Source organism: Ammodytes marinus (genome assembly GCF_949987685.1).
Source record: "Ammodytes marinus genome assembly, chromosome: 3".
Lineage (NCBI taxonomy): Eukaryota > Metazoa > Chordata > Actinopteri > Uranoscopiformes > Ammodytidae > Ammodytes > Ammodytes marinus.
The window spans coordinates 1,652,374-1,675,602 of record NC_137232.1 but is presented as its reverse complement, the minus strand read 5'-3'; the positions used below and the strand labels follow the sequence as shown (position 1 = coordinate 1,675,602).

At 43.1% G+C, this 23,229-nt stretch overlaps 1 protein-coding gene across 1 annotated transcript in view; it reads left to right on the top strand.

Moving 5' to 3' along the window:
- Nucleotides 1-16,966: 16,966 nt before the first annotated feature.
- fat3a (FAT atypical cadherin 3a) overlaps nucleotides 16,967-23,229 on the top strand; it is a gene marked incomplete at its 5' end in the record, with an annotated part of 180,183 nt that continues 173,920 nt past the window's right edge. The window contains one exon of the mRNA XM_080054049.1: nucleotides 16,967-20,276. Within this exon, the coding sequence (XP_079910175.1) occupies nucleotides 16,967-20,276 (3,310 nt within the window). The remainder of the gene's footprint in view (nucleotides 20,277-23,229) is intronic.

Here is a 23,229-nt window from a genome sequence, read left to right as displayed (position 1 = left end):
AATCCGAATACAGATACATATACAGATTATTTTGTTGGTTGAACAGATACAGATAATGACGTCTACGCTGAAAGCAGAGTTACTGTGGTGTCTGACCACCGAGACAATACATTTTTCCTTTGGTCTGTTGGTCTTAAATTTCATTTCAAGTGGCATTGAAGGGGGAACTGCCTCTGGACCACAGTGATTGGGAACTCCTGGGCCTGGTGATGGAGAGGTGTCCTTGGTAGGAAGTCCCAAAAAATCGGCTATAGTGACAGCATCCCGGGAGTTGGACCATAACTCTATTCAAAATATAAGATTAGTCCAACTCAGAACATAAAACAATAACACAATAATAGTATAGCATGCAGCTGTATACATTACGGGCTATTTGATCCATAATAACGTAAAAGAGGGCAAATTAACTTTGCCGGTACAGTTTGGTTAGTGATGAGAGACTGCATTCCGGGCACTTTTCAGTCCAGTTAATTAAGCCTTAGCTCCGGCTGCAGCGGCTCCGATGTGTGTGCTGATGTAGCTGGACGCCTCCTGTGATGAGTCGAATGTTTTAACACACGTGAGTGTGAAGATCAGCAGGGAAAGAAACAGAAACCAGGGTTGCGTTCCGATTCGCATACTCTTTCTTTTTTCTATTCTACATACTACATCTGACGATAAAAAGAATCTAGTTAGGATGCAGTAGGCATACTATTGGGACGTACTTTTCTCTCTTTTTTCATCATAACATTGCGCCTTGATCTTGCCTCTTGCTTTTATATCCGTCGCATCCCCGTTTGTTTTCATATGGAGGCTTCGTCGATGTTACGTCACTTCACGTGCGCACTGGATTGTGGGTCAGAATCGCCCAAATAGGATGCACTTTTCATCACTAACAATCTTGGCCGCATGAAGTAGACCATCCGGGTATTCTAACCATCCTAAATCTGGCCACAAGAATCGGGACATCCTAAATCTTTTTTCTACATACTATATAGTAGAAAGTATGCGATTCGGAACGCAACCCAGATTCTCTCTGCCTCTGCCTGGCGCAGTCTAACTCTGTGGTCTTTGATCACGTCTGCAGTGAGGTTCGGGAAGATGTTGACACGCTGTCCCTCGTAGTCCAATGGGGTCTTGCTGCGGGCTGTTTACCTTATCTTCCTTCACCGGGTGGTGGTGTATTTTAGCGATCATGATACGTGGCTTGTAGCTGCTCGGCGGCCCGATCCGATGAGCCCGGTCCACTTTGATCCAGTGGGGGAAGTTGTCAGCTCACAGGAGTTTAGGCAACAGGTCCGACATGAACGCTGTAGATGGGCCCAAGTTTTTGTCTTTGTGATCGCCCTTCGAGGTCACAAACTTTTGCTTTCAATAGTTTGTTCTGTGCCGACAGCTTGTAGCAACTTTTTTTCAGCTCAGCAAGGCGCGTCTCATACTGGTCTGGAGTCTCCTTCAGGCTGGTTATGTGGGAAGAGTTTGAGGCCAAACTAGTTTTCACCTCAGCGAGGGATGACTCTAGGTTGTCAAGCTTTATGTATGAGAAAATGTTTTTCCATTCATTTGAGAAGCAACAGGGGTCATCCTCCATCAGTGTTGCAGAGAAGTCATCACTGGCGCTAGCCGAGCCTGGTGAGCTGCTAGCTAGCTCGTTCGAGAAAAAGTCACCTTCACTCCCTGAAAGATTGTCCAGCATCTTTGAAGTTTTTTCTTGGTCCTCCCCGTTAAGAGCTTTATTTGGGAACCTCAATAGGCTTACGGCCTCTGCACACATCCTGCGTCTACCTCTGGAGCGCGTCGCCTTACCTTACTGCTGCGTCTCTCGGACTTTTCTCAGACACACATGCAACGTCGCTGCAGCGCTGCTTCTAAAAGCCTTACACAGTAAATTCCCCAGTGTTAAATATGCAGTGTTAAACTCCATTAACTCTATCTGAGTTAATATAACAACAGCTGGAGTAGAATGCCTCCTAGTGTTGGTGTCAATTTCGGTAGTTAAAAACGGGGTGTAGAAAGTACTCTATAAAGCTTTAAATAACACTATACAGTGTATTTTTAACTCTATTTTGAGTTAATTTAACTCTAAAATGTTAACTCCAATTCTGAGTGGGACCAAATACACTCGGAAATAGTGTTAAATTTAACTCTTTTAGTGTTATTTTAACACTTCAAAATTTACTGTGTACGTACATCAGCAGTGCGTCTGAGGTTGGATGTGTGCCCGCTCTAGGTTGATTACACGGTCAGTAACAAAAAGTCAGACGCAGACGCGAGGTAGAGGTAGAATGTGTGCAGAGGCCGTTAAAATGTGTGTTTTAAATTTAGTGGTTGTGGAGAAGCTGAGTAAAAACACAACCTACTCCTTGGCCTGCTCACTAGCGACCCCTTCAAATGGACTTTGAATCTGCTTTTCATGAAGAAATTAGAAAACATCCCAGTGTATGTCACTGGTCTCGCTTATTTTTGTTTTTCTATGATTTTTGATCATTTATACCCTTATAGACGAGACACATTTTTTTGAACCCAACTGATGCATTTTTTACATCACAGATCACACTTCTCCTCACAACTCTGTCGAATCTGGCCACCCACATGTTATACACATACACTGCTTGACTGTTGAGATTGACTTTTGTTTTCCTCACTGCAAACATGTTGAGTTGCTTGATGACATGACGGCTCGTAGGCAGTAAACACTAGAATCGTTCCCAGCTTTGCATCATCTATCCAATATGCCCTGTGAATACTGTGTGTATCCCCAAAGCAAAAACTGGAACTGTTGACTAGATTTCAGTATGGTCAGATTTCTCCAGAACTCCAGTTACTTTACTGCTCAGTTTTAGCCTTTCTTTTGTTCTAGCCTAAGTGCTTTATCAGACATGCCCCCTCCTCCTTCTGCTCCTCATCATGTTACACTTCCCCATCTATTTTCCTGCTGCCAGAGAGACCTCTGGGACGCCTGGAGGGACACAGTGGGGATAACGTTACACGGGCAGCCCCAGAACTAGATAATATACACACACACACACACACACACACACACACACACACACACAAGCCTGTAAATGGATCATAGCTTTCACAGCAGAACAAATGGTCCATGAAGGAACAGAAGCAGAGGCGAGAGTGTGGTCTGGACCAAGCTGGTGTTCTCACACTCATAGTATACAGATCTCAGTGTTTCCCCCAGAAATTTGTTTCTGGTCTAACAATGTTAAGAGTTGAATAAATGTATGTGTGCTTACCAAATTTCTGCTAGAAAAACGAACCCCATTTGGGATAAACCTCTTTTGAAAGTCTGCTTAAAATGGCAGTATTGGGTTATGATTTCACATTTGTTGTATTTGTACATTTGGTGTTACCCACAGGATTTTGCTGGGGAGACTGGACCTTGTAGGGGGGTCTGGGGGCACGCCCCTCCTGAGTAAATGGGTTACCTTAAATGCATCTATCAGATTGCACAAGAGGCTCAATCTGATACATTTTGTGCTATGTAAGCAATTGTGTCATATACGTCCTGCCTAGAACTGCCTAGGAAAAACAAATGGATTTCAATGAAAATATGAAAATAAAATACAATTAACACTAAGATCTAATATAGACAGGTCCTGTCTAGTACTAATTTCTGGAATAATCTGGATCACTTCACCTTGAAGCTAGTCTATTTAAAAAAATTCTTAAATTGTTTTATTCAAATAGCCTTTTTGTTAAAGTGGCTACGAGTAACATTTAAATATCTTTTAAACAGCCTCATGTTTCCTCTGATAATCATAAATTACCTTTAACAGCAAACGAGACCATCAGTGCAAAGAAAGACGTTTTTAAATAGTTTTTATTACTGCTTTTGGTCTGGTCGCACACCCAGTCCGATTTTCGGTTCGCTCGTGCAGGCTCTATGGTCACATATCCATATTGGTCGCAGATTTCAGTGTGGCGCAGCAACGTGATTTGAGAAGCCTATCCCTCCAGGTGAGGGAAGGGGAGTGGGAGCCTAGTTTGAGACAGTTATTTGTCGTCATAATGACTGATAACGGGGCTGAACCATCAAAGAAAAAAATTAAAATGCAATGAAGAAAAGCTAAAAGGGAGAGTGATATGGGCTACGGGTGGGACGAGGGCGTTGCCAAGCAACGTGTATACAATTTCACGAGAGCGAAACTAGACTGCAGTGTTTACTCCTAAATGAATGAGCGGTTGGTACTAACACGAAGTTTGCTTTGGTTCACCATCATCAGATAACCATTATCTGAAATAGTCATTATTTACATCAACAACACAAACACATTACCTCATCGTGATCCATACTAACTGCCGTCTCTCGTTCATTCGCTTTCTGTGAGGACACGTAATCTTTCAGCTCTGTGAGAGAGAGTAGTTAGGTGACACTGCTGCATCAACTCATTGCAATCAGGTGTGTGTGGCAGTGACTGGCATTAGTTGATGCAGTGTCAAAACCACTCTCACGGAGCCGAAAAGAGTCCTCACACTTTCAACACAGACATGCACTATATTGCACCCTTCTCAGTTCACACTCGCACGCGCTAGAAAACAGCTTTGCGACAGCGGGCGTCGTAAAAATACTACCGCTTTTGTCCAAAGGGGACGCCAACGTGCCATGTTACTCGTAGTGGCTTTAAATATATTAATTAACCTTCACATTATCGTGATTAGCAAACAAAATATGTGCTATGTTAGCCAAATTTTATATAATTTGCTGATTATAATTTTCAATAATATGACTATTATATTTCATGTATTTCTCTATTTAAAACATAAAAATAAAGTAGCATTGAAAATACAAAAAAGTAAGCTTGCAGTCCTATACTAGCATGCTGTGTTCAAGATAACTTAACAGTTTAAACAATCAATCAATAAAAATGTCCCCTTGAAAATAAATGAATACTTTTCTCCAAAAGGTCAGATTTAAACTACTGAATCTTGCCTGGGCCATCAATCATGCATCCATGACTTTTCCCTGCACTGTCGCAGCTGTTGATACATATTGGTTTTGTTGCAACTTGCCACAGAGACGTAGCGATTTTAGCTTTCCAAGTTTTGCTCAGCACTTTCTTTTTCCTGTTCAACGTAACAGAATCCTAAATATCTCCATAGAGCAGCACTGCGTTTATTTTCTCAACAGTGCAGATCCAGAAGTAAAATTAGACAGATAGTTAAAGAAAGATGTGAGGCTTGAATAGGTTTAAGCTCTTTGCTTTGTCCGTATTCTTTCCAGCTTATTTCAATGTTTAAATTTTTCCATCTTTTTTTGTAAAACAGAATTATAATGTATAACCAAATATTATTACAAACAGTTGTTCACATGAGTAATGTTTCTTTTTTATATAACAGATGCACCGCAGGTAAGGATGACTACAAAGATAACTTAAGTAACCCTTTTAACCAACAGGCTAACGTAAAGCATTTTGTGGGCAAGCAGGATATTAGCTCTGCCAAAGTTACTCAATTCTTACAGAAACAACTGAAAAGTGATGCATTTATCATGAAACTAACATGACTGAACAACAGAACAAGTCATATAATACTCACAGGCATCTCCAAAACTTCACAGTAAGAAAAGTGATGAACTGCTCCCTAGCTCCACATGTGCAGAAACTGAGACAGAAAGGCTGATGCTATATCTTTATGCAATTACATGGTGACCACTAGAGGGAGCACCACCCCATTAAATAACACTTGAACTTAAAAATAATATGCTTTACCAGCACAGTCGTTTCAAGGAAAACTTAGTTTATTCGCAATCTCATGGGAGAGGACTATCCTACCCATGATCCTAGAGCGTGTTGTGAGAAAGTTGAGATCATAAGGCTGCTAATAATCAAGCAAAGAGTATTTAATCAAACAACAGAGGCTTCATGTTCTTGGCCTTAGAACATGGAGGTCCATCTCAATCCAGGAAGCATGTTTGCTTCCTGAACAGAAATGGCAAAGGACAGTACAGGGCTCAGGTGTCTTATCCTGGCTACACCAATGGCTTCAGTTCACCATAACAACAATGCAATGTCTCTCAATTGGTCGGTCATGTGAGGGGGGTCAGTGAGGGAGGGGGGGGGGACAGTCTGAAGACACAGCAACGGGGAGTTCTGAGCATAAGACAATAGAAGAGGTGTGACCTGTCTGAGTGGTTTGGTGGATACGCATTTGAGGAATCTACATTTTAGATTAGAATTATACAACATGCAATATATCCAGTGTTTCCCCCATAAAATGTCTTAGTCAAGGTGGTCACTGCCCAGGGTCATGGGAGGTGTGGCGCTGAGCGCCGCGGCAAAAATGTTGGCGGTATTTTGCTCAAAGATGCCAATGCACAGTAAAGAATAAACAACTGCTTATTTGAATACAAAAATACAACAGACACTGACCTTAAAGTTGTGCAATTTTGTTTGCTATGTGCAGGTACAAATGTTGTGCAAACATGCAGTAGGGGAGACCGGGGTAAGTAGCAGGGCCGCCGCTCCCTATACGCAGAGTACGCAGACTGCGTAGGGCACCAAGTTCCTGGGGGGGGCACCCCAAAAGAAAAAAAAAATTATAATTATAATTATTTATTTTTTTTTAATTAAAAAGGAAAAGAGATGGTCCGGCGGCCCCCCAAAATAGTTTATTTTTGTTTAAAGTTCATGATAATCATTACATTACAAAAAATATATAAATTAGTTATGAACAGGCCCATCGTTGTTTTTTCTTAATTGTGTAACCTATCCAGGGGTGGATTACTGCACAGGCACACCGGGCACAGGCCCAGGGGCCCAAGGGCTCAGGGGGGCCCTTAGCCAGAGATACTGATAGTAACTTTTCATGTTGCATAGTCAAAGAGCTCAGTCACTGATGTCAATAACAGGGTCCAAAAAGGAATAGCCTAAATATAAGTACTCATTAAAATGTAACAAGATAAAAATCATCATGGGCCCCTCAACTAGTAGGGGAGAAATACAAAAGCAAGTTAAAAACAACAGCATTAGTAGCTCTGTCTAAGGGGGTTGAAGGCCCCCTCACACATACACAAATAAACTTTATATGTGTGAATTCTAAATTGTTCATATCCACCCTTTATCTGTTGAAATGGGCCTCTCCATCATAGAACATGGGTCTGCAGACCAATCTACTGTTTTTACAGTTGCAGAGTAAAGAGTGCTACCTGTTTAAGAAAAATCTGAAAAATAATGTTCCTTCTGCATCTCAGGACTTGATATCTCTCTAGTCTCTAAAATTTCCTCACAAAGTGCACCAGATTGATGCATTTTACTTTAAAAAGGTAAAAAAAATTCCACCCACCCCCCAACAAGGTACAGGGTCCCTCCAACAATACCCCAAGATCCTGTGGGAAACACTGACTTCCTTAATATGTTTTTGCCATTAATTGTATGTATCCGTGTAGAAAATTCAGTGTACCTGACTGGATAGGGACAAGTGGGGGGCCCTTTAAGAGTGTAAGCCCAGGGGCCCATTATCTCATAATCAGTCTATGATCCTATCACTCAATTCCTTTGCAAAGGCAGTTTTTTCACAAGTTAAGCTGTTCTTTCTGTTAGTAAATGCTGGCAAATGTGGCAAATGTGCCAAAAAGCAGTCGCAGAGATCTTGCAATGGCAAAAAAATGTCGCTCGCGCCCTGCGGACGCGAGCTTCTGGGTGTTTTTTTTTTTGGGGGGGGGGCATCACTGACAATTTCTGCTTAGGGCACCCAAAAGTGTAGCAGCGGCCCTGGTAAGTAGGCACACTTTTTACTCTAGTGAGAATTGCTCATCACCTAAACATCTTTCAATAGTCATTCGTGAACCCCTCACTTTTTCTAACGTATTGTAATAAAGAGGAAATTTACCATCAAAGACACTCTAACACATTGTGACAACCAACCCCATCAAGGGGTCAGTTGTCACACACTATGGGGTTGTTTGTCACAATGTTATCTTTATGGGAAAAATCTTAAAAAGAAGGCAAGAAAGCAGAACTACATTTGAAAGTTTAATTTCATTGTCAAGTTGAAAAATAGGCCTACATAACTTTATGCATCTTAACACAAAATGAGCAAGGAATTAACAAAAAGGAAATCCATATTAAGACCAACCTACTGTATGTAACAACATAAAGAACAAAACAAATAGGTCTAACAATAATAGCCTACTCAACTAGGATACACACATTCACTATCTGAGTTACAGTGATGGCAAATGTAGGGTCTGCTCACTCTAAGGGGCACTTTACACGGCCACGCGAAACGGTGCATACGCAGAAAAATTCCCGCGGATCCACTATATCATTTACATGAACACTGCAAAGGTTTTTGAGATCACCTCCCAGGGAGGATTTTTAAAAAAACTTAACGGTTTTGGTTTCTTGTAAACACCGAAACCATTTCCCCTGATAACGCTGACGTCACGGCTCCACCCTCACACATGCGTAGTCTATAACATTTGCTGTCAAAATACCCACAAGCGAGTTAAAGTTAGAAGACAACATGAACGGTGTCTCCACGGCACCATCACTGTGATCAGCGGAGAGTGTCGGGCAGCGCTAAAATATAGGCTAACACTCGCCAATTTAGTCCAAGCGATTACCGCAGTAAGTTATTGAGACCACCCGCCACTTTGGCTGGGGAAAGATTTGTGCTCTGCCTGTTTTTCTAGCTAAATAAACGTGTGTCACTTCTATATGCCAGGGACACGACTCTCTCTACATTAAAAACACTATCAGTGTGCAGCGGTTAAGCTAGCGGCTACTGTTCAACAAAAGGAGCATTAAGGCTACGGCTTCAAAGTAAAAGCATTTCACTGGCTAAACATTATTAGCATTTCACTGGACACACGTGAGTTGACTTTTATTTTGAAGTACGCCTAACAGGAAGGTATCCGCTCACGAAGCCCCTTCACTATCAGCAAGTCTTCTGTTTTTACGAGTTCAATGCGGTGAAATAAGAGGACAGAAAGCTTGTCTTTTACAATATTTGTAACCCCAAGCTTACACCAACCGCTTTATGAATGTTAGTGGCATTAATCTTCGGTTACAGTAAGGTTTTATGCATCAAATTGTACCGGAAGAGCTATCTACTAGGCTGTGTCACCGCTGACTATTGGCTTGGCACTGCTGCTATAGCGATTTCGGCCCGTTTCCTCTGAAAACATTTGTACGGGTGAAGATGTCAGATAAATTGTGTCTGAACGGGTTTTTTTTTTAAAACCAAAAACTGGAAAACTATCACGTTTTCACAGTGTAAAGTGCCCCTAACTAAGCAGAGATTGTGTGCCCACTGGTTGCACATACAACACTTCTCCCTTAACTCCCCTGAACGGGTGCTGGAGAACGTTTCCAAACAAACCAAACACAAACTATCCTCTTCATCTGATGATTCCTCCTCCTGTCTCTTGCTCTTCTGTTTCTTCTTCCCGAGCTGGGGTGGAGTGCACTGGGGTGCAGTAGCCTTGGCAACTGGTCTAGTTTGGGATGCACTGGGTCGTTTTGATTTTGTTGCCCTTTTTCTCTTTTGCATGCTAGCTGCCTTTCCTGCTCAATTCTCTCCTTCTCTGGGCTGTCAGTGAGGATACAGCTTGACATTTTCTTTTGTTATTGGGTTCCTTTCCTGGCTGCACCCTTTGGATAACATGTGACAACCAACCCCCCAAAAAATGTGACGACCAACCCCAACTGGAATTTATTGCTAGCATCAAGGCCAACAACCATCTGACAACTAATTAGCTTGCTAAAAACAATCTAAACTATAGCTTACCCTTCACACTTTTTGAGGGTAACAAGTGTTTTGTTATAAACCCATTGTGTAAAAGCCTAGAAGAAAAATACTGAGGAGCTAAATATTTTCAATTTGACATGAAAAACACTAACAGTTCTCTCACCTCAAATGCAGCAGTCTAACTCCAAGGAAGACTATGTAGGTGACCTGTGATCTGGACCCAACATTCCTAGCCAATACGCAGTTTAAAACAAATTTGGTCAGTATAAAGTACCTGGGCATTAAATTATCTAAAAACCCAAAGACACTTTTTAAGTTAAATTTTACGGAAAGATTGAACAAACTAAAGGAGAACATAGAGAAATGGAGAACATTACCGATCTCCCTTATTGGCCGTGTGAACGCAGTAAAGATGGTCTCCCTGCTGAGATTTCTGTATCTATTTCAGAATGTGCCAATTTATATTCCTAAATCTTACTTGAAGTCAATTGATTCTATTGTAATGCCTTTCATTTGGGGATATAAAGCACATAGGATCTCAAAAGCCCATCTTCAGAAACCCAGGGAGCATGGCGGACTGGGGTTACCATGTTTTTTACATTATTACTGGGCTGCCAATGCTAGAGTGATGGTGTATTGGCAATTTACATATGAAAAAGGCATTAGACCTGATCTGCCCCCCTGGTTGGCAATTGAAAAAAGCTTGGCCCCAAAAACTACTCTTACTGCCCTCCTTTTCTCTTCTCCCAGACCGCCTGTCTCCTTTAGAGGAGACCACTTTACCTTGTCCAACGGTCAGAGAATTTGGAACCAATTTAGGAAGGCCTGTGAACTATCGAGCACGACCATACATGCCCCAATCTGGCATAACCATGCCTTCCCCCCATCATTCACAGATTCAGCATTCAGAGATTGGAGCCGGAAGGGAATAGTAACAGTTGAGGACCTTTTATATAAATGGTCACTTTGCTTCATCTGATCAGCTAGTATCAAAGTTTTCACTGTCGAAAGCTCAATTCTTCAGGTATCTACAGTTAAGGAATTATGTCAGACAGAATATACCATCCTTTGAGTCCCTGCCCGCAGATGATTCATTGTCCAAAACTTTACTGGGCTCACCAGAAGCTAAAAACCTGATTTCATCTTTTGTGGGAATATTTTTAGACCGGCAGGACAAATCTACTTTAAAAATAAAGCAAGCCTGGGAAAAAGACTTAAACATTGGAATAGCTGACGATGTCTGGGAGGGAGCTCTAAAAAGCATAAAATCCTGCTCTATAAATTCGAGGCTTCAGTTAATTCAATTTAAGGTCACACTAAGATTGCACTATTCTTAGGTTAAACTGCATAACTTTTTCCCAGATCTTTCGCCTTTATGTAACAGGTGTAACATTGCCGAGGGTACACTTGCTCACCACTTTTGGGAATGTCCAAATCTTTACAACTTTTGGTGTCTTGTATTTCAATGGTATTCTAATGTTTTAAAGGTTTCTTTGACTCCTGATCCTGAAACCGCTCTATTCGGACATTCCGCAGCCTTGGAAAATCTGGACCATAACGCTCGCACAATCACGGTTTACGGCATGGTAATTGCTAAGAGATGCATCCTTAAATTGTGGAAATCTGACTTAGCCCCTCAGTTTGACAATTGGTTAAGGGAGCTAATGGGCATTTTACACGTAGAGAGGCTGAGATTTGAACTGTCTGGCAACTCCCAGAAGTTCCTTGACATATGGAGCCCAGTGCTTCAGCACATCAGGGACTGAGGTGTATGCCCCCTTGGTGCCACTTGGTTTTTTATGTATTTGTAGTCTTGTTTGTTTGTTCCTGGTTTTTTATTGTTTTTATTCTTTATTTTTTTGTGTGTCTTTCTTGTCTGTTTTAAAGTTAATCAACCTCTTGCTGCTGTGAGTCTGCCTTTCATTTCCCATAGCTTTTTTAAATTTCATACTTACCCATGTTCCAATGTATCAATTGCCCCTGCAGTAGACACGTTTTTTTTTCTCACCTCGGCTCGGATTTGATTGTAAACGTTAGACCCGGGTGAACAGGCTAATTAGTGCGATGAAGTATGCGCCAATGTCCACACGTCAGTATCACATCGCCAAACTACATTTGATAGATTAAAGTGAGAGCATTTCTGTTGTTCAGATTTGTGAGTAAATACACATCTGATGCACTGGCAGTCTAGACAGAGATCAGATATAGTCAGCTTTATGAAATCATTGATGATCACTGAGTTAAAAAGCCAAACTATAACCAAGTTTGACACCAGTTTGTAAGCGCTGCCATACTGAGAAATACAGAGAGAGTTTGAGGAGCTGATAGGCTTAATCAACTTTGTGTCAACCCATTTTGTGATGGCTTGAATGCAACAGACATTCATTTAATGTATATGAAATAGTTACGCACTATAGCTTTAAGCAAGAATACAATTGAACATGGTTAATATGGAGAATACAGTTTCAAATGATAATAAATACATATTATTTAAATGGACCCTTTTAAAGTATTTTATCCGTTATATATGCTTGGTACCAAATTAAACATTTATTTCCACAAAACATCCTACAAACCTGGGATGCCAGCATTATCTGTTCCAGTCATGTACTGTATGAGAACGGATTCATGTTTACAGTATGCTAGGCTGAGCAGGTTGTGTTGAGCTGCAGGGCGGATAAGTGATTTAGCAGACAAGCATACTGCCTTTACATCTCCTTCTCTGCCAAACACATTTCTCCTCTCCTCTTCCTCTGTCTGGTGCCTCTCTCCTCTGGCTCTTACAGTCTGCTCTGCTGGCTCAATGGGCTTCTCATGTTCCACGGCAGCCAGCTAGGGGAGGAGGGAGAACGCTGCTTCATTCTCAGCTGCCATTTTGTCCTTGTAGCAGCACTATTAGCTGTGTGTGTGTGTGTGTGTGTGTGTGTGTGTGTGTGTGTGTGTGTGTGTGTGTGTGTGTGTGTGTGTGTGTGTGTGTGTGTGTGTGTGTGTGTGTGTGTGTGTGTGTGTGTGTGTGTGTGTGTGTGTGTGTGTGTGTGTGTGTGTGTGTGTGTGTGTGTGTGTGTGTGTGTGTGTGTGTGTAGGATTCCCCACATAATGCAGTTGTGTGGTTTGTGACTGCCACACTTGGCCCTCTGATTTGTTGTTAAAGGAAGTAATGGTTAAAGCAAACTTATAGACAAAGTAATGCAAGGCAAAGAACTGTCAGACTCTGCTTCTACAGCATTCTATAAGTGCTTGTCCTTCACACATATCTCAGGTACAGCCATCAAATCATAATCATCAGAATGAATTATAATATTGTATCCGTGGCATATGTTAATAGCACCTGCCTTCAGACACACTGAAACCACACACTGAAACCACACACGCACACAAACAGACATGCACACACACACACACACACACACACACACACACACACACATGGGAAGCAGGAGAGGAAGAGGACATTGAAGGAGAGAGTAAAGAAGGATGAAAATGCAGTGATGGAGGGAGTGATGAGGAACAAATAAAGATCTATCAGATTTTAGAGAGTGAGTGCAGCTGGGAAGGAGACAAACCAGAGCAAATGAGAGAGTACTGGAAAGAAAAGCTGGAGCAATAGAATGAAGGGAGGAACAAAGAAAGGATGGAGTAGGACATAATGGAAGGGGGAGGGATGAGAAGGCAAAGCTTTGTGAGAGAAAGGGAAGAGGAAGGAATACAAAGATTGTGGGAAGCAGAGAGTGTAATGTGACCCAAGATAAATGAGAACAGTGGAGAACAAAGCTGACAATACAAGAGAGTAACTGCCCTACAGGAGTGTGTGTGTGTGTGTGTGTGTGTGTGTGTGTGTGTGTGTGTGTGTGTGTGTGTGTGTGTGTGTGTGTGTGTGTGTGTGTGTGTGTGTGTGTGTGTGTGTGTGTGTGTGTGTGTGTGTGTGTGTGTGTGTGTGTGTGTGTGTGTGTGTGTGTGTGTGTGTGTGTGTGTGTGTGTGTTTGACAGACATTGCTGGTGAGACAATTCTTCTTCATAAAAGAAGAATTCCTTCTGTGGAGCTGGCTGGCACTTCCCCATTGGCTGTTGTTTCAGAAAAAAAACTGAAGAAAAAAATCATTCTTGAATGTGATTGGACGGCAGGGTCCAGCCCTCTAGCACAGCTATTCACAACTCCCGGTCAGTGGACCGGTGCCGGTCCGTGGAATCGTTTGTACTGGGCCTTGAAATATTTTCCAGAATAACAAAAATAATGTATTTCTTTTTTTTAAATGTTTTTTGTTTTTTATTTTCCCAACCTATTCCATCAAAAACTTAAAAGATAATTGATGAAAATTGTATTTCTTTAAGCAAAAGCCTTGTGATAGCTTGGCAGCTCATTGGTTCTGCTGGCTATGTGATGGACAGCATAGTGCGGTGCACACAGTGTGCGAATGTGAAGTAATAGGGGAGAGTGGGGTGAGTTGTGCCAGTGGGGAAGTTGTGCCACCCCTTGTTTCTAGAAAACCATAGAAGAAATTGGAAACGTGACCACATATTTAAGAAGAGCCATCCATTTGACTCATCCTGTAAAGAAGGGAGAAACATGGAATAAGATATAAGCACATATAAGCTCAAAAAACTGTTTTTTTGCCTTTCAAAGTAAAATTTCAGTGATCAAGGTTTTTTGATTATTGCGTCTGAAGAATTACACGTTTGAAAACATTTGAAACATGTTTTAGTGCTTTAGTATGCTACACTTCGTGTCTATATAGTTAGCACGATGTCAGCCTTAAACTGCTGCGTCATGCTTATTATCCAATATTCTGGGGTTGGGGTGATTTGTGCCAGAGGGCCTGGGGTGAGTTGTGAGTAAGTAAGTAAGTAAGTAAGTAAGTAAGTAAGTAAGTAAGTAAGTAAGTAAGTTAGTAAGTAAGTAAAATGTATTTATAAAAGCACATTTATAACAGTTTGCACTGTCCAAAGTGCTGAACATTCAGTGCATTCAGTAGGTAAAAAATGAAGGTAAAATAACAATAACAACAATAAAAGACATAAAGCCTAAACATCCACATATAAACAAAGATAGTAGTGCAGAGGTAAGATTGTTAATGGGGAGGAAAAACCAAGGTGTACAGATGGGTTTTGAGCCTTGATTTAAAGGCAGATATGGAGGGGGAATTGCATGTACAAGTATAGTTGGTTCTACAAGGGCGGAGCAGCTAGTGCAAAGTACATTTCTGAGAGTTGTGCCATTGGCATGGCTGTATACGCTGATCACCAAAAGAAAGTGATTGTCTACAGTAGCTCAGAAGAAACTGACATCTCCATTCCACTTAACGACACCACTGATGAGAGTTCAGATGGCCAGAAAGATGATGATGGTGACTTTGTCATTGTGAGCTTTGCCTGTATAACCATTAGATCTGTTAGGCCTTGTTTAAGAAAATTGTCCTTCAATCTTTGTAAAATATTTACTTTAAATAAACCTTAAATAAGTGATTGTCTAATGGATTTGTCTTGCATTACAGTTTATGAGATGTACATATATCAATATGGCGCAATTTACCCTTTGGTATTCTCTCAAAAGGTTGTGAACAAGGGTTTTGATAACATGTTTCATCAACAAAACAAAAACGTTACATCATAAATGTAACTGAAGTACTGTCTGTCTATCTACCTTCTAACTTTGTGGAACTTTTGTACTCGCAAACATATAAAAAAATTTCTTTGAAATAGGGTTGGGTTTTTTAATACCTTTAAACCTTCCCCAAATTATACCCCGATATACGGTATTACCTTCACGGTATTAGGCTTCCTAGTGACATTGCACATATCACTATGACTTTACCTCCGCAAGATACTAATTTTTACTGAGAGCATTTGAACACATCACAATCTACGTTCCAAATGAGGAAAACGCATCTTTGGCATTGATGCTGCTGCTGGACATGGGCACACACACACACACACACACACACTTAAGGCTTTTATTATAAACAAGCACCAGGCATTTTTTATGACGGTCTCGCGACTCCAGCTGTCCGTCGGCGCTGGCCGTGCCCGCTTTGAAAACGGAGCCGGTGAGTGTTGACGGACATGGGTGCACGGAGCAAAACCGTAGGACAACGCACGTAGCACGCGGTTGTTTAGAGCTGACAGTAAGTGGGGCTTCTCTAGAGAATGGTTGTTTTTTTCTGTATACCTCTCCCTTGTGTTTGTGTGTGTGTGTGTGTGTGTGTGTGTGTGTGTGTGTGTGTGTGTGTGTGTGTGTGTGTGTGTGTGTGTGTGTGTGTGTGTGTGTGTGTGTGTGTGTGTGTGTGTGTGTGTGTGTGTGTGTGTGTGTGTGTGTGTGTGTGTGTGTGTGTGTGTGTGTGTGTGTGTGTGTGTGTGTGTGTGTGTGTGTGTTTACTGTCTATCATCTTCAGCAGCTTGTGCAAGATCATACTCTCTATGAACTCCTCTTGTCTCCATCAGTCCCGAGCACAGAGCCATCCTTCTTTATCAATTTGTTAATTTTTTTTTTTGAGAAACTTCTCAGATGTCACTTTGCTCAACTGGCTAGTTTCTCAGAAAGAACTGGTGTAACTCTGTGTATTTGTAGACTTACAAGTGCATTCAGCAGTGTGTTTTCAAGAATGTGCTCAGTCACAATCCCAGTCTTTTCTTGCCCCATCTCTCCAGTCCTTGTGATGGAAAGAGCGGAGTCATCAAACTGCAGACCACTGTGGTACTCCTATGACCACAACATGGCTTTTACCCAATCAAGATGTTATCCCAAAACAGCAGATTGGCAAATATTTGAGGCTGCATACTTCAGAACTTGTTTATTTTTTTTCCTTTTGAAAAAGAGAACACAATCTAAACACAGCAGCTGCTTGAGTCAGTTTCATAACCATATCTGGTTGTTTTCCTTGAGATATAGCATGGATTTGAGTCATACAGTGCTACAATTGTCATGTATTTCAGGAAGAGGGTTATGATGGGGTCAGGGTGTGGCAGCCTATCATTGCGTCCGCTGCAGTTATTTTTGTTTAATGTTTGTTTTGGCAATATTACCCTTCTATTCCAAGCCTCACAATGATTTTGTTTATTCTCCAACCACCTCTGGTTTTTCGTAAACTTGCCATTGACTTTCAGTATCCAGATGATGTCAGCTTTAATTTTAGTGGCGCCGAAACTGGATGCCCCCTTCCAAACCACCAATTAATCTCTGCATTCAATTGGATAATTAGAAACAAATACAAACTGTAAATCCCTACCCCTTGGGCTAACCTTTCTCTCCCTGTCTCTGTCTCCTTCTGTTTCAGGATGACGTGACGATGGAATGGATGTGAATATGGGCCATAGGGCAGGCATGCGAGCTCCTCTCCTTGGCCTGGCCCTGCTGCTGCTGTTGCTGCTCTTCAAGCCGCCACCTTGCTGCAGCCATAAAACCCAGGCGGCCCCTCAGGATGGCCCTCGTTTTGGCTTCACTCAGGCTGTCTACCATGCTACGGTTTACGAAAACTCAGCAGCACGCACCTATGCCAAGAGTAAAGTTAAAATGGGCATCCACCTGGCCCAGCGATCCTGGGAGATTCGCTACAGAATCACCTTGGGCGACGACGAAGGCTTTTTCAAGGCAGAGGAATATGTGCTCGGCGACTTCTGCTTCATGCGCATAAGGACTAAAGGTGGCAACGCGGCTATCTTGAACAGAGAGATTCAGGATAATTATGTATTGACAGTCAAAGCCTCTGTCAAGGGAGAGGCCCTTCTCGAGACCTGGACTAAAGTCAGCATCCAGGTGTTGGATATGAATGACCTTCGACCCTTATTCTCCCCCACCACTTACTCTGTGACCATAGCAGAGAGCACCCCTCTAAGGACTAGTATAGCACAAGTTACCGCCACAGATGCAGATATTGGCTCCAATGGGGAGTTTTATTATTTTTTCAAGGAGAAAATTGAGCTGTTTGCAGTACACCCAACCAGTGGAGTGGTTTCTCTCTGTGGAAAGCTCAGTGTTGATGAGCAAAGCCGATATGACTTAGAAATCCTGGCAGTAGACAGAGGCATGAAGCTTTATGGAAATAATGGGGTCAGCAGCACAGCCAAGCTTTTTATCCATGTAGAGCGTGTGAACGAGCATGCCCCAGTTATAAATGTTGTCACCCACTCCCCCTTTTGGCTTGATAAAAACCCTGTGTATGTAATGGTCACTGTTGAGGACCTAGATGAAGGCTTGAATGGAGAAATAGACTCGCTAGTCATTGTGGATGGAGACCCCTCAGAGCAGTTCCTAGTAGATAGATCTGTAGGAGGCGAATTTGCCATAAAAGGCGCTGAACCATTAAATTGGGAGACTTACCCCTATGGCTGTAACCTATCCTTGCAGGCTAAAGATAGGGGAACCCCACAGAAATTCTCTGCCGTCAAGGTCGTCCACATTATGATCAAGAAACGACAGACAGCGGAAGCCAAGTTTGAACGCAAGATATATGATGTTATTTTGAGTGAAATTTCACCACCGGGCACGATTGTAGATGCTGTTAAAATCAAGCCAGAGCCTGATGATGCTAAATATATCCTTACATCTACTCCAGATTCAGCTTTCTTTCAAATAAACACTCAAACAGGTGTAATCTCCACAACTCAGTGGTTCACTCAGGTCACCCAGGATGTCTTCAATCTTGATGTATTAGAAATTGATAGTGAGCTAAAGATTAAAGTGCGGGTAACCATTGAGGATGCCAATGACAACACACCAACGTTTGAGCAATCCTATTATGAGGTTTTGGTCAATGAAAGCGTACCAGTTGGGACCAAAGTAATAACAGTGTCAGCCGTGGATGTTGATAAAGGAGAAAATGGATACATAACTTACAGCATTTCCAGCGTTCAGCCAATACCCTTCAAAATCAATCAGTTTTCTGGTATCATCAGCACCACTAAAGAGGTGGACTTTGAATCCTCATCAGAGAGCTTTGTTTTTCTTGTCAGAGCATCTGATTGGGGGTCACCTTACAGACGAGAGAGTGAAGTTAATGTAACGATCCACCTGGAAAATGTCAACGATAACCAGCCATTGTTTGAGAAGGTTGCATGTCAGGGGGTGATCTCAAGAGATTTCCCAGTGGATGAAATTATTACCACAACGTCTGCTATTGATATAGATGAGTTAGAGCTGGTCAAATATAAGATCATGTCAGGGAATGAATTGGGGTATTTTGACCTCAACCCGGATTCAGGGGTTCTTTCACTGCAACGTTCCCTTGCCTCAGCTAGTCCAAAGAATAGTGTCTTCAGTCTCAAAATAACTGCCACCGACGGTGAGAATTTTTCTGATCCTATGTTTGTTAACATCTCAATTGTTAATGGGAAATCTCCTCCCAAAGGTTTCAACTGTAAAGAGACAAGGGTAGCCCAGAAGTTGGCTGAAAAGTTATTGAAAAAGTCCAAAGCTAGCACCAAGCCCAAAATCGAGGACGGTTTTATTGACCTTTTCTCTGTCAATCGACAAACGCCCCAGTTTGACAAAGCTTTTCCCACAGATATTGCTGTACGAGAAGACCTTAAGGTTGGCTCAAGTGTTTTCAAGGTGAATGCCTACGATGGCGATACAGGTTTTAATGGTCAGATTCTATACTCCATATCAGATGGAAACAGTGACAGCTGTTTTACCATTGACATGGACACTGGCGTTATCAGTATTTTCTTGCCTATGGACAGAGAGAAGAGGGATCGCTATCTCCTCAACCTAACTATCTATGACCTTGGCCTGCCACAGAAAACTGCATGGCATTTACTCACTGTCTGCATAGAGGATGCTAATGACAATACACCACAGTTTTTGCAAGAAGGAGGCTATAGAATTGTAATACCTGAAAACACTGCCATCGGTACAGATATCATCCAGGTTGAGGCCACTGACAAAGACCAGGGACCCAATGGAGAGATTGTGTACCTTGTTTTGACCAGCACCACCCCGTTTGGTATCAACTCCACTAATGGGATAGTGTATGTTGCTGGTCAACTGGACCGGGAGTTTGTTTCTGCTTTCAATCTGAAGATTGAGGCTAGGGATAAGGCAGAGAAAGGAAACCAGCGCTTTTCTGTGACCACTTTGAAAATCATATTGGAGGATGTAAATGACTGTCCCCCACTATTTATCCCTAGTGTGTACAAAGCCAGAGCTCTGGAGGATCTTCCAGTGGGAACAGTTGTGGCCTGGTTAGAAACCCAGGACCCAGATTTGGGCTTGGGAGGTCAGGTCCGATACTCTCTTGCCAACGACTACAATGGATGGTTTGAAGTGGACAGGGCCAGCGGGGCTATTCGGCTGACCAAGGAGCTGGATTACGAGATCCAGCAGTTCTACAACCTCACTGTGAAGGCTAAAGACAAGGGAAGGCCTGTTTCTCTTCTCTCTGTCACCTTTGTGGAGTTTGAGGTGGTAGATGTGAACGAAAACCTCTACTCTCCATACTTTACAGACTTTGCCATGACAGGATTAATCAAAGAGAACGCCCGGATTGGAACTACGCTGCTCAAAGTTACAGCTAATGACGACGACACTGGCAGAGATGGAGAAATCCAGTACTCCATCCATGATGGGAGTGGGCTTGGAAGATTTGCTGTTGATGAAAAGACAGGTGAGTGTTTTTTGAAAGTATATAACATTGGAGATGAAACAAAGTGGAAGACAGAACCGGGTTATGTCAGACTTTAATCATAAAATGACATGTTCTAGTCGGCCAAGCAGACTGCTAACAAATAGTCTTAAATGTGGAACAGGCTGTGAGGTTTCAGTTAAAAGTAGTTTTGTAAAAGGTGTAGAACTATTGTAAGTGATGTGAATTTGAGACTAAAGGTATGCGTAACGTGAGGGTGTTTAGAGCAAATGTATGCATAAAGGTGCTAAAACTGTGGGTGGACATAATACTCGAAAGTTTATCGGGACTGTGAATCATATTTTTTTGAAACACGCAACAGCCTGGGGCATCATACTAACCAAGAATATCGCTGTGGCTCGACCAGTGCATGGCCAATGAAATTTACAATTTCATACCACAGTCGTTAACTTGTGTGGTAGCTCAAAGGAAGAGGAAGAGGAGGAAAGGGGGGGATTTATGTCCATTGTTCGCCAAGCCTTAGCAAGCCTCATAAATCAAAATCAAATCAAATCAAATCAGTTTTATTTGTATAGCCCAAAGTCACAAATAGACATTTGCCTCAGTGGGCTTTACATTCCATACAATGTGATACAATATGACACCATGCCCTTACACCCTTAGCTCGGCTGAGAAAAAACTCCCAGTAAAAAACCCTTTACCGGGATTAAAAAATTTGAAGAAATCTCAGGGAGAGTCGACAGAGTAAGGGATCCCTCTCCCAGGACACACTGCAATAGATGTCATAAGTAGAGAAAATCACGAAGGAATTTGATCATTGACCAGATGTTTACATGGTAATACTAAAGTAAAGTGCGAATAGTGTGGATGCAGGAAGACTTCAGATGCTGCCAGAGGATCCACACCGTCTCGTCTCAACCAGGGAAAACTAAGGTTTCCAGCGCCGGGATTACATCCCACGTCTCCAGGTGGCGTCCGTAACCACTGTAGCATCTTCCGCGTTGATGATCCATTCTCAGATGTTGCCAGAGGGGGGACCAGATCCACACCGTCTCGTCACCACCAGGGAAAACTGGAAGAGGACAGACAGGCAACCAATGAGCAAAGCAAAAATTAATTTAAAGCTTGAACAAGCAAGCGAGTAGAAAGAGTACTATCCTGATGAACGGTGAATCAGTGCTGATGTGAGGCAATAGCAGGCGGGGAGCATCCGTTCATAGGACGGCTGATTCCGCACAGAACTCGGAGTCAGTCGAGTGGCATGGAGAGTGCTTGGTAGACAGAGGGAGAGAACCCCCGGGGAATCGCTCAGCCAATCATGGAAGATAGACAGAAGAGAACAAATGTTAGAGAAATGGTATCAGTTATGCGATTTGCGTCGGCAGGACACTTTTTCAGTGGCACTCAAGCTCAGTCAAACCGAGACCGAGGCAGCTCCTCAGGCTGTTATTAATAACGCTATAACCAGCCGGAGGAGCACCGACTCCGGGCAGCGAAACACAGACGCCAACAGCGACGCCACAGAGCGGACCGCCAGGCAGGGATAAATGATTAAAACAGTTTGAAAACAGTTAAAACGCAAATTGCATAGATTGCTTCTAACCGCCCCAGGACAATCTATCCGCAGTTCTCCCGAGGCGGTCAAAAGCAACCCGCGTCTAAACGATTAAAAACATCGCAGTGCCCACCCACCAGTGCAACAATTACACAATCTGCGCCGCCGCCCCAATGCCCCGCCCCCGGCACAACCCCATCAGCCGACATGACCTACCCAGCCAAGCCCCGCAGGTCGCCGCGATCGCACGTCCGGAGGCAAGGCATGATCACACCCCGCAGCAGCGGCGCCCACGGTCAGACGCCAATTTGCCCCAGCCCGAGCGGCCAGGGCAGCCCACCGGAACTGCCCCCAAGACCTACCCCAGAGCAAGCTCCCTCCCAGCAGAGGCCAGAGAACCGACCCCAGACAGGGTGACCCGCCACCGACCCCGCGCCAGCAGAGAGGTGGACGAGCTCTAACCAAAGGTTAATTCAAAGAGATAAGTCTTAAGTTTAGACTTGAACACCTCGATAGACTCAGATTGTCTGATCTCTATCGGGAGTGTGTTCCATAATGAAGGAGCTCGATACGAGAAAGCCCTGCTGCCGGCAGTTTTCTTAACTCTGGGGAGTGGGGACAGACAGGAGCTCTGCAGTCGTAGACCGTAGTGCCCGTGATGGGGCATACCGCGCAACTAGGTCAGACAAATATGAAGGTGCAAGCCCATTTAATGCCTTATAGGTCAATAGCAGCACCTTAAAGTGATCTGACATGAACCGGAAGCAAGTGGAGCGACGCAAGAACGGGGGTGATGTGGTCGTATTTTCTAGTTCTGGTCAAAAGCCTCGCCGCAGCATTTTGTACCTTTTGTAAGCTTCGAGTACTTGCCCTGGGCAACCCAGACAGTAGTACGTTACAGTAGTCAAGCCGAGAAGATACAAAGACGTGTATTAATATTTCCGCGTCAGCCATGGACAGACTGGATCGTATTTTTGATATGTTCCGTAAGTGAAAAACGCAGTTTTGGTAATCTCTTTGATGTGTTGATCAAAGGACAGGTTGGAGTCGAACTTAACACCAAGATTTCTTGCTGTTAAGCTGCGAACACACCGCACTGGCCGCGCGGCGAGATTACATACAAAGTCAATGTACTAGCGCGTGGCCGCGCGTCCACCCAATAATCGGCGTCCAGCGGCGGGCGCTTGCGCGGCACGTGGCCGCGCCTCATGAGAGGCGCGTGAATCGGGAGCGCGGCCATTTGCGGCGTGTAGAAATTGCGTCATCGAAGGAGCGTGAATCGAAGGCTTGTGCGGCAAACACGGCGCCGCAGAAAAAGATGAACATTTTCATCTTTTTCTGCAGCGCCGCCGGGCGCCGCGCCCCCACAGCCAATCAGCGTTGAGATTGCAGACCCGGTGGTCTGCAAGACGAGGTGGG